Source organism: Euleptes europaea, chromosome 4, assembly GCF_029931775.1.
Source record: "Euleptes europaea isolate rEulEur1 chromosome 4, rEulEur1.hap1, whole genome shotgun sequence".
In the NCBI taxonomy this organism is placed as follows: Eukaryota; Metazoa; Chordata; class Lepidosauria; order Squamata; family Sphaerodactylidae; genus Euleptes; species Euleptes europaea.
The window spans coordinates 190,512-205,932 of NC_079315.1; the positions used below are offsets into that span (position 1 = coordinate 190,512).

The 15,421-nt window shown below is 53.2% G+C and overlaps 1 protein-coding gene across 1 annotated transcript in view; it reads right to left on the reverse strand.

Moving 5' to 3' along the window:
• Positions 1–5,547: 5,547 nt before the first annotated feature.
• The window catches only part of USP54 (ubiquitin specific peptidase 54), a 56,263-nt gene continuing 46,389 nt past the window's right edge, over positions 5,548–15,421 (reverse strand). Inside the window, exons 19-22 of the mRNA XM_056848102.1 lie at positions 14,955–15,073; positions 13,468–13,608; positions 9,143–9,332; positions 5,548–6,200 (exon numbers count right to left, since the gene is read on the reverse strand). Of these exons, the coding sequence (XP_056704080.1) occupies positions 5,548–6,200; positions 9,143–9,332; positions 13,468–13,608; positions 14,955–15,073 (1,103 nt within the window). The remainder of the gene's footprint in view (positions 6,201–9,142; positions 9,333–13,467; positions 13,609–14,954; positions 15,074–15,421) is intronic.

Consider the following 15,421-nt stretch of genomic DNA (forward strand, 5'->3'; position numbering starts at 1 on the left):
AGCAAAAAAGAAAAAAAGAGTTAGAAATAATAGCGGGGGGGGGGTCTGTTATAGCCTGCCAAGCCGGGTTGAGGACTTGGATGAGACACTCCTAGATTAAAAAAAAAAAAAAACCTCAAATAGACGGGACATAGCGGTCTTGGGAGATTTCAACTACCCTGATATCTGCTGGAAGTCAAAGTCCAGTAAAAATGAAAGGTCTAATAAATTCTTGACTTGTCTTGCTGACAACTCCATTTTCCAGAAGGTGAAGAAGGAAACAAGGAGGTCTGCTCTCTTGGACTTGAGTCTCACCAACAGGGAAGAACAGGCTTCCTCGGGAGGTGGTGGTGGGGGGCTCTCCCTTCCCTGGAGTTTTTGAAGCAGAGGCTAGATGGCCACCTGTCAGCAATGCTGTTTCTGTGACCTTAGGCAGATGATGAGAGGGAGGGGCATCTTGGCCCTCTTCTGGGCACTGTGGGCGTTGGGGGGGGGAGGTAGTTGTGAGTTTCCTGCATTGTGCAGGGGGGGGGTGGACTAGATGGCCCTGGTGGTCCCCTTTCCCACTCTGGGGCTCTACGAAAAGCGCCCTCCGCACAAGGGGTGTGGGTGTAGGTGGGGAGCCTGGTCAGTCCTGCTGGATGGGGAGCGGGGGGGGGGCAAGAGAAGGCATGGGAGGGGGAGGGGGCCGGGCTGCTCCTCCATCCCAGGGGGGGCCACCTGACTCCCCACCCCACCCCCCTCCGCCACCACGTGGGCGCATCTTCTTCCTGGGGGGGTGTCCAAAAGGCCCCCCCCGGACAGGGGGGCGCGCCCTCGGCCCGGAGCCCCCGCTGCAGAGGGGCCCCCCTCCCCACCAGCGAGGAATGGGGGGGGAGTGGCGGCGGCGAAGACCCTCCCTCCTCAGGGTGGGGAGTGGTGGTGGGGGGCCCTGAGCCGGGAGCGCCAGCCCCCTCCCCTCCGAAAGGCGGCCCACCTCGAAGGGCTGTTGTGGGACTTTTTCAAGCAGCCCGCGGGGGGGGGGTCGGGGGGGCCCCGAGGCGGCCTGGCTGGACTCACCCTTGACGGCCCGCTGGCGAGTGCCGGGGGGGGGCGGCGGCGGCGGCAGGGGCGGGGGGGGCGGCGGGGGGGGCGTGGCGGGGGGGCCCCCCACCGGCGGCCGCGTCCCCTCCGGGCCTGACATGGCGGTGGGGGGGGGGCTCCGGCCTAGGGGACGCGGCCGCCGGCATCCGGGGCCCGCAGCGGCAACATGGCGGCGGAGCGGCGGCCTGGGCCAGGGGGGACCGGCATGCACCGCGCGCCCCCGCCGCCGCCAGGGGGCGTCCGAGGCCGCCGCCCGCCAGAGAGGAGAGCAGACGAGAGGGAGGAGCGGAGAGAGCGGCCCCGCCCCAGGAGGCGGCCGCGAAGCCCCGCCCACCGCCGCCCCTCCCCCCCACGGCCTCCGCGGGGCGAGAGAGCAGGGACGCCCCCGCCCCCTCCCCCCCTGGCGGCCCGGGGGGGGGCCGCTGAAGCGCCATGAAACGGAGAGTCCCCCCCCCCCACTGTGGCAAGTAGAAACGCCCCCCCCGCCCCCCGCAGTCAGGCTTTGATACGAACTGGGGGGGCCTCTCGGGTCACCCTGGGCGCTTCTCTCTCTCTCTCTCTCTCTCTCTCCCCCCCCCCAAAAGAAAAACGCTCCGGGCTTCCTTGGGAGCGGATCTGCCTGGGGCGGGGGGGGAGTGGGGGGGGTCGGGGGTCTTCCCATGTCCACAGTTGAAAGACTCCGTCTGTTTTCTGCACGCGACTTAAAGAATCGGGATTTTCGCGGGCCGGCGGGCGGGCGGGCGGGCGGGCGGGCGGGGGTCATCGGTGGCGTCATTGCACCCCCCACCCCCGCACCCCCCCGCCGGGGTATTTTGCAGACGCTCCTCCATACCGCGGCTGCCTTTTTCCAAGCCGGCGCTCGAACGTGCAGCTGCTGTGGCGCCGCCCGGCTGGCCGGGGCGGGGCGGGGGGGGGCGGGGGGGGGGGGCTCCGGACCCCAAGCATTTGTTTCCTTAAAAAAAGCTCCGACTCGAGCCTCCTCCGTCCCGAAGGTCTCCTTCGTGAAAAGGGCCGCGCTCGGCCAGGGAAGGCAAGAATGAAGCCGGGTGCCTCAGCCCGTCGTTCTATCTACTGGCCGGTTGATGCTGCGACGCTTGAGTGCCTTGCCGGGGGGGGGGGTGGGGGGGGGCATTGGTTTGATGAGGCCAACAGCCCAGGCCTTCAAAAGTGGGCTAGAGGCGGGTTGGAGCGGGCAGGACAAAACTGACAGGAACCTCACGTATAAGGAAAAGGCAACTCAGGATTGGCTTCCAGAAAAAGATCGGGGTAAAAATGGGCTCGAAAGAGCTTGAAACCCCCCCCCCCCCCGGGGAATTTAAAAAAGAGAGCAAAAACTAAAGGCACAAACATGCATTTGGAAATCTGAGGCTAACCTGAAGCAATATGGCACCAGAACCAGTGCGGTGGGGTGGGGTGGGGGACATGCAGAAAAGTTTTCTAGTTCATAGGAAAGGTGTTTACTAAATGGTGTAGAAGTAGCATGAGCCATTTTGATACAGGTCTGTTTCAGTCATGTCCAAGCATAGACGTCTAGTAACGTGGTCTGAGCCACGAGTGGGCCGTGTTCAGGATTTGCTGGGGGCTTCCTTGTGATGATTTGGGGGAAGAGGGGTCAGGGCAGAACTGCAAAAAGGCACCCGCGTTAGAGGGCAACCGGCAGCCTGGCCTAGCCAGGACCATCCCTGCGCCCGCTGGCAGCATCACCCTCCCTGGCCTTCTGCCACCTCCACGACACATGGCCCAGAAACAGCAGCAGCAGAGGGGTGGAAGAGAAACGTTCACAGAAGGAGTGCGTGTGTGGTGGTGGTGGGGGGGGGAGTGTTTTCTCTGAGCAATTCATCTTAGGAGCAGGCTTCTTCTGGCCGAGGCAGGTGCAAGCAAACACTCAGAGTTGACATCTAATCAATCCTCACGATATCCTGTACGGCCAAACAGGATCATATTTGCCACTGTGACACACAAAGGCTGAAATTCACCAAAGGCCGGCACAGCATTGATAGCCAAGCCCAGATCTGAATCCAGTGGACCTCATTTCCTTCCCCGCGGCTGGATTTCTGGCTCCCGGTCATGGCAGCGCTGCCATCCTGTGGCCATATGCCCCCCCCACCCTCTGTTTCAAGTGGTCATTTATGAATGGGGTGCCTACTTTTTTCCTCTTAAAGCCTCTAACGCAGTATATAATGTTCTAGTTTGCGTACATACCATGCTTACCCATTGCAGAGAGTCATCCACCATTGTTGGGAGAGACGGAGTTATCGTTCAAAATGAAGTGGAGTGTATCGTGTCCAAAGCCCAAAGCTATTCAGAAGGCTGCGGCCAACCAGACTCCCTGGGGAAAATTAGGGGAGGGGGTTCAAAGCAACAGCTAAACTTGCCTAACTCAGGTGTGTGTGTGTGTGGGGGGGGGGGTTACGGTCCAAGCAGCTGGGATGTTCTAAAACAAATGGCAAAGGTATGCCCCCTGGCAACAATGAGAGATGCCTGAAGGCCCAGTGGAGATAATGGGAGCCAGGAATGCCCGATGACTTGCGTGGGGCTCCTCTGGAATACAGGGTAGGAAACAAAAGCTGCAACCCAAATGTAGAATGGGTTGAGAGAGAGAGAAAGAGGCCTGCCCTGGGCCTAGAACAACAGCCCCTGGAACCAGATAAACTGCTCTGGGCCTAGGATGACTGCCCCTGGGGGTAGAAGAATTCTGGGACTGAAATAACAGCCCCTGGGCATAGCAGAAGTGTCCTGTCATTCCAGTCCCAAAATGCTACTCCTGGAGACCGTCATTCCACCCGTGGGGCTGTCATTCCAGTCCCGGACTGCCAATTCCAGGCCCAGTCGCTGAACACCTCAGTCACTCCCTGGGACAGTTATTCCACGTTGGGGGTTTTCATTCCAGTCCGAGGACACTTATGCTGCCCCCCGCAGCCATCTTTCCACTCTGGCGACGGTCATTCCAGTCCTAGGGCAGGTTTCTCAAAAACCATTTTGCGTTCTTATGGACCCCCACAAACACTCTGGGGAGCAAACAGAGTGAGTAGCCAGGGGAGAGAATTGGTAAAAATTGCACTCCCCTCCTCCACGGATGGAAAACCTGCTCCAACCGAGGAGCTGCTGCTTCGCCAGCAAAATACCGCCGCAGGATCCACGGCCAAGTCCTGAATCAGTCCAGTGGTTCAGGGATTTCCTCACATGTCATACGAAGGTTCAATGTTTCCTCCCACTTAAGGTTCTTTTCACTCCCTGGCTCTGAACATGGTTTCCCAAGCCCTCCTAAATTCCATATTGCCTTCATCCCACAAAATTATATTTCTCTTTACTCTCAGCTCTTCCCTCCTCTACCTCCCCAATAGCAACATCTTCCCCATGGAGGCAATATGCTTTGACCCTCTCGAATTTTGCTTCCTTCAAAGATACAAAAGTTTAAACTACTGTGTTCAGGCCAAATCCATCCTTATACCATGTTACTATTAATCTGCTTGGCATGATTTCAGTAGTAGTTTCCTTGTGGGGTTAAAAATGTTTAATGTTGGTGTAAACTCTGTCATAGCCCAAAAAAATTAATTTGGATAGAGCATTTCTTCCCAGTCACTCTAGGTGCAGACTGTACCATAAACACCAAATGATAAAACCTTTAGTGCTGGCAAATGAGAAAAATGATGTGCCCAGAGGCAAAGAGCATGGAGAAAACCCCCCCCCAGTGATTCTGGATCACTTGTCATTTGAGAAACACCACTCAATGAATATAACTATTGGATTGATTTATTTGAAAAATACTTACAAAGGCAAGTATGTTTGACCCTAAAATAGTTAAAGTGATTCTGTGTTTACAAGGTTATCCCTAAGCATGCAGCTTTAAGAGTCTTTGCTATCTGAAGCAACTGTTAGTTTGCCAGGAGAGCATGGGGGGGGGGAGGTCCTGGAGGATGCCTCAGCAATGCCCCCCCAGTGCTTTCCTCCCTGGCACCACCGACAGCAGTCCTCCGTGTTGGACAGGCGCCTGCCTCATGAACTCGCAAATCCCGCCACTCCCTTTTTTAAACGTGGGGAAGCCTCGAGAGCTCCCTCTGCCTCCCCACCCCATCCCCGTCTAACAGAGAACCACTCAGAACCAAACAGCAGGTCAGCCCGTGGGCTGCCTCGCATGGAAGGTGGTCCCCAAAGAGACGGTCTGTTGCCGAACCTCAGCAGATTCCGTTTCCAGCCTGGATGCTGGTCTGGCTCTCTGGCCAGCAAGACGTACCCGTGGAGAGAACCCGAGAACGGAGTCACCGGACGCATCCCCCACCCCCACCCCACAACAGTGATTGAGCAATACAGAAACACAGAGCAATTCGCTTTCACTTACTGTATAGCTACTTTTTAAGACAAGATTGGCACAGACACTAACGGGGTGGGGGGAGAAGAACCCAACCCTCTGTCGGGTTCAGCTGCATTTCAGCAGCCGCCAGTCAGACCGCCCGTTTCGTGCGAGAGCTGTCTGAGGCCGCGGCTTTACCAGCCACCACTGGGCACAGGGGCAGCAGCAGCTGCTCGGACCAGCATCTTCCGGTGCGCCTCGGAAGCAGACGAGTAAGTGAGGCCCGTCATGTGCACGGGCAACATCCGCCGGGCTCCAGGCTGAGGGACGTAGCTGTTCTGCCGCCAGTCTTCATCCGGGGGCATGTCCACCCTCCTTGGGCCCGGAGCCTTGGCCTGGGGGGGAGGCACCGGGCAAGCCTCGACCCCAGCCATGTCCCTGTGAGGCTCACGCCCTATTCTCAAGGGACTGCAGCCCATGCCCAGCGGGGGCCGGCAGTTCGCGATGTAAAACGTCTGGTTTCCTTGTTGTAAAGGCAGCGGGAAGAAATGGTCTTGCGATCCCTTCTCTGGCTGGGCAGGATGAGACCAGCAGACAGTCCGTTTGTTTGGCAGTGTTGCTGTTTGTCTGGCAGTGAGACTCGTCTGCAGCCAGGGGCCGGAGGCGCTGGATGCTTCTTGCCTGCTTGGATGCTGGCTGGGGAGAGGCCTTGGCCCCTGAGCAGGGGGGGCCTGCTGTCTGGAGGGGGGGGTCCCGCCACTCAAGGCCGCACTTGGGTGGTCTTCACCTTGGAATGTTTCACTCCTGTCAAGCACAGCCAGAATTTGTGGGATGTTCTTCTGACTTCCTGAGAAAAAGAAAAGGGAACACAAATAAATATAGCATTTTCTTCTCCTAAAGCTGCATAATGAAAGTAACAGATTGCCAATGGTGTATCTAGGAAGTTACTCACAAAGGCACCTGAGAACCTGAGGATGAAACACCATCCTCATGATGCATACCTATTCAGTCTACAGGTTCAGAGGAGCATGCCTATTATATTAGGTGCATAAGAACACGGGCAGGATAAATGCTGCTGCAGCTGTCTTGTTTGTGGGCTTCCTGGAGGCACCTGGTTGGCCACTGTGTGAACAGACTGCTGGACTTGACGGGCCTGGGTCTGATCCAGCAGGGCCTTTCTGACGTTCTCGTGTTCTTACCACCAAAGCTCATATTGGTTCTCTCACCATTGCCAAAAGCGGTCCAAGACTATTACTTACAGGGCCATGAACACAGGCACTGTGCCTGACTAGCCTCTGCCTGCTGGTTCACACATTACTCCATGCCAGGGCATACCTGGGAAAGGGCAGGGGCAGCACACATGTAAGGGAAAAGGCCCTGCACAAAGTCACTTAAGCCAGTCCCCAGGGTAGGACTCTGCACACGCCAAAGCCAAGACGGATCAGCACTTTGAACATCCGCTGCCCTCCAGTTAGTGCTGGTCGATAACGCTCAGCCATGGTTTGGGTTTCTTGTCTCTAGGAAGGGCACAATCCATCAAAATGACACCCCCTTGTCCCAAATAAGTGCCCCCTTGGACAATCTTCTTGTAATCATCTCTGCTCAGCTCTAATAAAGCGCCATGGACCAAGATGTCAACCGAGCTGCAGTCGCAGGCCATCAAGGCAGAATTGCGGCTGCTACTTGGACTGCTATGATGGGGAAGGCGATCGAGGCACACACACCCCGTCCCTATGCATTCACTCTGCCATGCCTAAAAAACAAATCACAGCCATTTCAGCTTTCACAGGCCGCACACACTCGTCCTGACCGGTGCTACACAGTTCGGCAAGGCCGAAGACTCACCCAGCTGCTTTGCAAAGTGTATTTTGGGGGAAATGGGTCAGCGGCATTTAGGGCTAACCCTAAGGCCGCCAGCGGTCAGTGCTGCTGAAGCAGGGGGTGGACCAGCTGCTGCAGATCCTACAGGCTGAAACCTGACGGTTGTGGGGAGCAGCGAAAGGCCGAGAGGGGCAAATACTGAAGCAACAATGCAGGACTCAAAAGCAGGGCACTGGGGGCCCTCTCTTCTTGGAGTGTCCACTGTCTTCAGCCATCAAGACTGCAGAGCATCACGGAACAAACCTTCTCTTCAGTAGTGGTTAAGAGTGGTGGTTTGGAGTGGTGGACTCTGATCTGGAGAACCGGGTTTGATTCCCCACTCCTCCACATGAGCGGCGGAGGCTAATCTGGTGAACTGGATTTGTTTCCCCACTCCTCCACATGAAGCCAGCTGGGTGGCCTTGGGCTAGTCACAGCTCTCTCAGCCCCACCTACCTCACAGGGTGTGTCTGTTATGGGGAGAGGAAGGGAAGGTGACTGTAAGCCGGTTTGAGTCTCCTTTAAGTGGTAGAGAAAGTTGGCATATAAAAACCAACTCTTCTTCTTCATGCAGCAACATTGACTAAGACCGGAGCGGCACAGGTCGATATGAAAAGTACGGCTGGCCCAACGAACAGCAAGTGTAAAGGCACCTCCCACACCCTGCTGGGCACTGCTGCTGTGGGGCCTCCATTCATTTCCCTAAGATGACAACGGATGGAAACCGCCGGAGCTGCACTGGAGCCACAGCTGGTGGGTTGTGCCAAACGGTCCAAGACTTACAAGAAGGAATTTTGTTCTTAAGGGATGACTTCTGAAAGCTGAGATGACAGTAACAGATCAAATGACTGAACAGCTGCTGTTAACACTACAATTCCGAGCACACTGACCAGCCAGCCCTGACCACACCCGCTGGAGGGGCCCCCATGCCTCTGTCCACACGAGCAGGATCAGGCTGCAAAGACCAGAGACCAGGAATGGGACACCAGGAAGGCCAGCACTCGCCCAGGACTCCAGCCGTACCCCTTTTGAGATGCCATCGACACAGAAAGCCCCCCACCACCAGCAACGCTACGATCTGCGCAAAGCAGTTAGCGGGTATTTCAGCGGCCAACATGGATTCCCAGAGCGAGAGGTCTCCCAAGCACTCAGCAACATCAAGAGACGGACCATCTCCCCCAAATCCAACAAACTCCTGAATGTCTCGAAAAAGAGGACATAGGCAGGCATGCAAAAGGGGGGGGGGCATCCTGCAGATCAGTGGTTCCGACACCCCCCCAAGAAAACAGGCCCAGCACCCACTCTTCCTCCACTACAGTGGTGGTCTCTTCAAGAGGTGGGAGGGTGGGGTGTGGTGGTGGTAAGTGGGGGTAGGGGTGTGGAGGGAGGGAGTAAATCGGGGAAGGGAGTCAAACTCTCCATCCTGCCCCCGCCCCTAAAACGTCACAGGCCTTGACTGAGTACCTAAAGAAAAAGCCAACAAACAAGAACACTCTTCTCTCGTGCAGCCCAAACCAACGGAGAGTCACGCTGGCCTCTGGACACACCACTCAGCTTACGGCAGGATTAATCCACCAACGTGGGTCACGGAACAAAGGCTCAACAGCCGAGCCTCCTGCATCTTCCCATGCACTGACTGGGGTGCTTGAGAGGCACCCGCTTTCTAGAGGATGCTGTCCTGAATTGCCACCGTTCTAACAAACAGACCACACACCTGATTTCACATGCCTCCCCCCCATATTAAGGGTTGGCTGAGTCACATGATATGCAAGACGATGTCCGGGAGGGGAAGGGGGGTATTCATCACTCCAGATAGCAGAAGGGACCACAGCCGCACGACCACAGACAAGCCCAGCCCAGAGAGCTGTGCTACAAGAGGAGGAGGAGGAACAGCGCCTCCCGTCTCCCCTCACAGAGGCCAGCCATTACCTGATTGTCTATGTGTCTTGCCCACCATGCTAGGCACTGGTGCATCATGGGAGAGGTGCTGCAGTTGGGCTGAGCAGTGCTGGGGATCAAAGGGTAACACAGGAGGAGAATCGTGAGGGAAAGTGAGGGAGGTGGTGCTGGAAGAACGGTGCCCGGCTTCCGCTGCCATTTTCCTCTCATTGGACACTTCCTTTTGACAAAAGGAACAGAAAATAGGATGGTTAAACACAGAACCAAGATCGACTTGGGCGAGCACAGAGCTGGGCAGGCAGGCAGGGAAAAGAACCAATACAGTCGCTAGAACAAGGGCACTCCCCTGCCGAAGAAAGAGAAACGTGGCCCCGGGGGGCCCGACACTTCCCAAACATTCTTTTAAAAACCCTTTTGTTTATATATTTTTTAAAAATTAAACAGACATTTGCAAGGTACATTACAATATGTCACTTGACAAGGATGTGATCAAAGTAACTGGAACCAATAAAGATACCAGTTTTTTTTAATTAATGATGAAAACGCAAAGGTCTGCATCAGAAATTACAAAATCAGTGTGCAGCTGTAAATAAAGCAGGTGAGAGACTGAGAACGAAATACCCTGGAGGACTGAAATAAACCTTCACGTCAGTCAAGGGCTGAATATCATAAGGCAGTATTAGATGTACAGCATTTTAGATTCTTCAAGTCATGATGGTGTCCTACCAAGATCTTTGGCACACGCAATGACAAGTTAAAAGGAAGCCTTCTGGTTTAGCTCTACCTAGACGACTGTAATATGTGAGTTTCTCAGAAATGAGGTGTTTTTCTGTAAGTATTTCTAAGAGGTTTTTTTATATCAAAAGAAAAAACCTAATAAATGGCCAATAATCACATTCACTACAAGAGTACTACCACAATTCTGTACATATAAAAGAACTTGTTTGGTACTTGCATACTCTGCACACCTGGGGTTTTGATCCGGCTGAACAGTTCACAGCAGAGGTTGGAGGAGATCTTCCCCAGATTCCTCCCTTCCTCAGGCAGCCCCACAGTTTGCTCTGAAAGTTGCCAGGAAGCAACATGCACCACAATGCAGGGTGCTTGCAGTGGTGAAAGGAAAGTGGGAGGCATTGCAGAAGGCCTCCGGTTCAATCCCTGGCAGCATCTCCAATGAAAAGGACCAGGCAGCAGGGGAGGGGAAAGACTTCCTCTGCCTGAGACCCTGGAGAGCTGCTGCCAGTCTGAGTAGTCAAGACTGACCTTGATGGACCAAGGGGGGTCTGACACAAGAGAAAAGCAGCTTCATGTGTCCGTGTCTTCTGCTGACAGCCTGGGGAAGAGCCACTCCACCAATTCATTCTGTGAACTCTTCCACTGGATCCAGCCAAGTAATTTTACTATAAACCCTCCAGAATGTCCTTTCTGATTTCACAGACCTGACCAGCACCAGTCCCACCAGTCAGTTCAGCCAGAGAGAGATAGAGGGGGAAGACAAACTGACAAGTAACTCTGACTGCGAATCCTCTGAGCATGCTCCTGTACAACCCTCAGCTGGAAGTTTCCCATCCAGCCCACAGCCGAGTCCCCACACCAGGCTGAGCTGCGGGAAGCAGGCAAATATCAACAACACGCGCACCCTTGGGTACCCCCCCCCACGCGTGTTTCCACGGGTCAAAAAGCTTGCAAATGCCTTCCAGGCGCCCTCCATGCGATGGGTGGCCTGCAAGTGGTGTGCTATGAAAACCAGACGGGAGTTGCTGGATTAGGCTACTTTCTGTTGAGAAGGAGGTAAGTTCTGAAAATGTGAAGCTGGAGCTGTGCCTACTTCTGTTGTGTCAATGCTGGAAACCATCTTTCCCAAGAGCGACTGATGCCTGATCCATGCGCTTGCTGCACAAGGCTTCCTCCAACAAGGATACTTTTACTAAACTTGGACAGAGGAGGGATTCCCAGAAATGAGAGAGGAGACAAGGAATTTCCAGGGAGAGTCATCATCAGAGAGGTCTGTACCTTTCTGGAAATCTTTGGGATTTTGGCAGGCTCTCAAACCCCTCTAGGAGCAGAGCAGAGCAGGTCACGAGACGCAAAGGTAGAACTGTGAAGGAGACCTCTGTGCTTAGGACAGTCAGGTGTCCGGGCAGAATGAAGACAGGCCTCCTTGAGGGACAAACTGATGAGAAAGCCCCTCCCAAGCCAATGTCTGTGATGATCCTCAGAAAGGTTTCCCAAAGGTCCTTTTCACAGCCTGTGATGAACAGACTTGACCCAGAGTCCCCACCCCCACCCTGCCTTCTTCAAGGTTATGGGGCCGCTGAGAGTGTCTTCTAAGCAGGAAAAAAGGATATCTCCACACACCAGAAAGTGGTTCTTAAAATCTTGATGGTCTAAAGTCTTGAAGGAGACTTTCCGGACTAAGGAAGGGCTGAGCGAGAGGGCCCTGCGCTGTAGACGGCACTGAAGTTACACAAAATGGAGATGCTGCTCAAGCGTGTCTTGAAATCCTTGCAGATTATGCACCTTCCTCAGGTGCTCCAAAGTCCTATTTATTTGTTTTCAGTATTTATCAGATCTTTACTATCAAACACCCAAAAGGTGTTTAGTATAGAAGACTATAAGACACGAGACTCTAAAGCCCCAGGCGTGCTGCTGTTCAACAGGCTTCAAGATTGCCTCTGGGGGCTCATGAGACAGGCGAGGGATTCTCTCTGCCTACCGTCAGTCCCATCGCCGAGCGACCTCCCTACAATCTCAACATCGGTTGAGAGCCCCCACAGGGCTTTTTATTCCGGGGCTCTTGCTGTCCGAGGTCGGTTTGTACTTCATGGCTGCCCTGACATGCGTGGGACTGTCTGAACTCACCCTGGGCCCAACACATATTTCAGGGAACATCTCCAGTTTCATGTTCTTTGCAGGCCAGGAAAATAATGTTCCAGGGCAGCCCCCCCAACTTTTTGGAGGCTGCGTGCACTTTTGGGATTTTGAGAGGGGGTGGTGAGCGCCACCCCAAAATGGCTTCTAAAGCAGGCACAGCAAAATCTAAAATGGCTGCCTCAGGAAGCAGAGACAAACAGACTATGCCCTTCCTCACACCTTGCAACAAGAAGGAAATCCTGAAGGGAGAAAAGGAACCCTTTTTGCTCACTAATGAAAGATTGACTGCCAATCCGTCCTCCTCATCCTCCAGTGGAAAACTGTTTCACGGGAATCAGGGAAGCCGGTAAGAAGCTTTCCCGTACAAGACCCCGCCAACTCTCAGAAAAGCTCAGTGGGTACCAAGGGAAGTACTGGTGGGCCACCACATCGCGGAACCCTGCTCCAGGGACACGAGGGCTTAAAACCACCCCCTTATTGTGGGGATGGCCAGGGTTTAGACTAGCAGGGAATCAGAGCCAGAAGAAAAGAGAAGGGTTAAATAACGCGTTCCACCCTGGGGAAGGATGCTTCCACACGGCTTCCTGTCTACTCTGGAGGAATGGCCTGCCAACATGACTGGCAGACGGTGGGCCTCAAGAACCAGGTGGTCTCATGAGCCATGTGGCATTCATTCTTCTGAGCCACCTAGATGGCATGAGTGAGGGAGAAAGCATATTATGGTAAATTCGCTCATTCACAGAAAAGTCCCAAAAAGCAATGCTGGGAGACGGCAGTCCCAGCCCATGGACCACCGAACTCAACCCATGTTCCACGAGGCAAACACAGACAGAACTTAAACCAAAAGCCTGAAACGGGCAGCAGACGTGGACAGCCTTCCTGGGCAAACCAGTCCAATGGTCATAGAATAGAATCATACAGTTGGAAGGGACTACCAGGGTCTTGTAGTCCAACCCCCTGCACAATGCAGGAAATTCCAAACTACCTCCCCCCAACACACACACACACACAATGACCCCTACTTCATGCCCAAAAGATGGCCAAGATGCCATCCCTCTCATGATCTGCCTAAGTTCGTGGCAAATGGAATGAATCACTGAGATATCAATTTTTTTTTAAATGGTCACGGTCTATAACCATGCCTTCTTCTCAACTGTTAGTCTGATGACAGAAAGCTTGGGGGTTGCGGGAAGGAAGGGAAAGGCAAATCTGAGTAAAGATGGGAGAAAAAAGAGCATTGGAGAATACTGGTGTCAGTTGGGAAGACACAGGGCAAATCTCAAAACTACCTCCCTGAGAAGCAAAGCTGTCCAATCTCCTGGCACATGTGGGAAGGTGCTTCCCATCCCAGGAGAGGGGATGCTGAGCCTGGCTCTCGAGACAAACTCTGCCTGCTCCTAGTTTACGCCTGTGCTGAAGGACAAAGGGGGGGGGGAGAGACGCCCAATCAAAGCACGCCACTCGTTGACCTCTGGACTTACAAAACTGTGGGAAGAGGCAAGCACGTCTTCCCGGTTTGCAATGACTGTTCCACTGAGACTACGGGCAATGCGGCGGAAGTTCTCTGCGCTGTACATCTCCTCCTCCTCTGGCTTCTGGCCGTGGTTCCTGGTGTACGGCACCTGCAGAGAGACTGCCACGCTCAGAAAGATCTTCGCATGGAAAATGGCCCTGTGGAACTCCAGGCCAAAGGAGTCTACAGCATTAAAACAGAAAGCATCTGTAAGACTTGCACGTTTAGTGCTTTTGAGTTCTTTGACTTGGTCTGATCCACTTCGTCTCTCAATCCTGTCTCTTCTAATCAGGGAAGGCAAATCAGAACTGGAGAGCTGTCCGGACAATATCCAAACAGATCCTTACATGTGATTCTTACTAAAGTGGTTCTTTCCAGTCAGACTCCAAAGTTTTTCCAATATATGGCGGGGTCTGAAATCTGGTGGGCAGAAAATGGTACAACTGGATAGGTTTCTAATAATTTCTCAGTTCCTGATCCTAGTTTACTTGTCATTTCAAATACAATGAAATTTTTGATGAAGTCTACAAGGACCTTTTCTGAAACAGACAATTATACAAATAATTAAATTTTCCAATTCAGAAAAGGTATACAATACAGCAGGAATCCCCAACCGTTTTAAGCCTGAATGCTCCTAGGGAATTCTGGCACAGGGTAGTGGGGCAACCACAAAATGGCTGCCACAGGAGGTAGAATCAACCACAAAATGTCAGGGAGTGAAGCCTGTCGTTAGCCTATTGCTAACAGTAACTCACCAACATTTCAGGCACAAGCTCTGCTCATGACTTTTAAAATGAAAATATTGTTTTAAAATATCTTCTTGTATTACATTCAATCATACAGTGACTATCCATGAGTTGTGGTAGTAGCTGCTGCCGAAGCAATTTAAAAAAAATCGGGACAATCTGCCAATCAGAAGCCCTGCTGGGCAAAAGCCCCTCCTTGCCCCACCCACTTTTCTAAAAACACTTCACAGGTGCCAGGAAAGATGCTGGCAGGCCCCACACCTCCGGGCAATTAAAGGAGAGGCATTGTAATTTCAGAAAACTCTGAAAAATTATATTGGAAGTGGTACAGCCTTCTTAAAATGTAGCATCTGCTTTCTGAATCTGAGCATCTTACTTTTTGATAAATGAGACTTGTTTTTTTTGTCCCCCATCTGTGTGCTTCGTCTACATTCTGCACCTACTCTGTCGGTTTTACATTTGCTAATGAAATCATTTCTTGTATCCTACTGCAGAACAATAAAAGGTAATCAGTCTTCTATAACTATGGAGATTAAAAGCTTAGGATATGCACTAAGCAAACATTCCTAGTTATTCTCAGTTTGAATGCTGACTTTTAAACGACAGTGTTTGTTATTGCTTTTTCATTTCCACACAACTTCTGTTAGTGCATGAATTGGGTGTTGGACTAACATAACCCCCTCCTCCTAGGACAGCCCAAGAATGTTACCTTGGATCCTGGAGACGTGGTACTTCGGCAGAGGCTGCGCTCAATCTCTGCTGTCGGAGTTTTTGAAAGGCCCAGGCCAGCTGCACCGAGAAACTTCCGCGGAGTTAAATTTCCAGATGCTACGGGGGGGGGGGGGGGGAGCAGAAATCAGCTTTTCATTTATGGATCATTTTTGGTTTTTCTGGCTTTCCCTCATTTATTAGCATAGCAGCCAGACCCCTGTCAGGTACTAAAAGGAACAAAAGGCTCTCTCTGCAGGGAGTTTCACAATTGTTCCTTGACTAGATGTGTGTGTGTGTGTGTGTGTGTGTGTGTGTGTGTGTGTGTGTGTGTGTGTGTGTAAAGTGCTGTTGAGCCACAGCCGACTTCTGGCGACCCCAGCAAGGGCCTTTCAAGGCAAGTGGTCAAGCAGCGGCAGTCTGCCCTGGCCTTCCTCTGCACAGCCTCCCCACAGTGGCCTCCCAAGT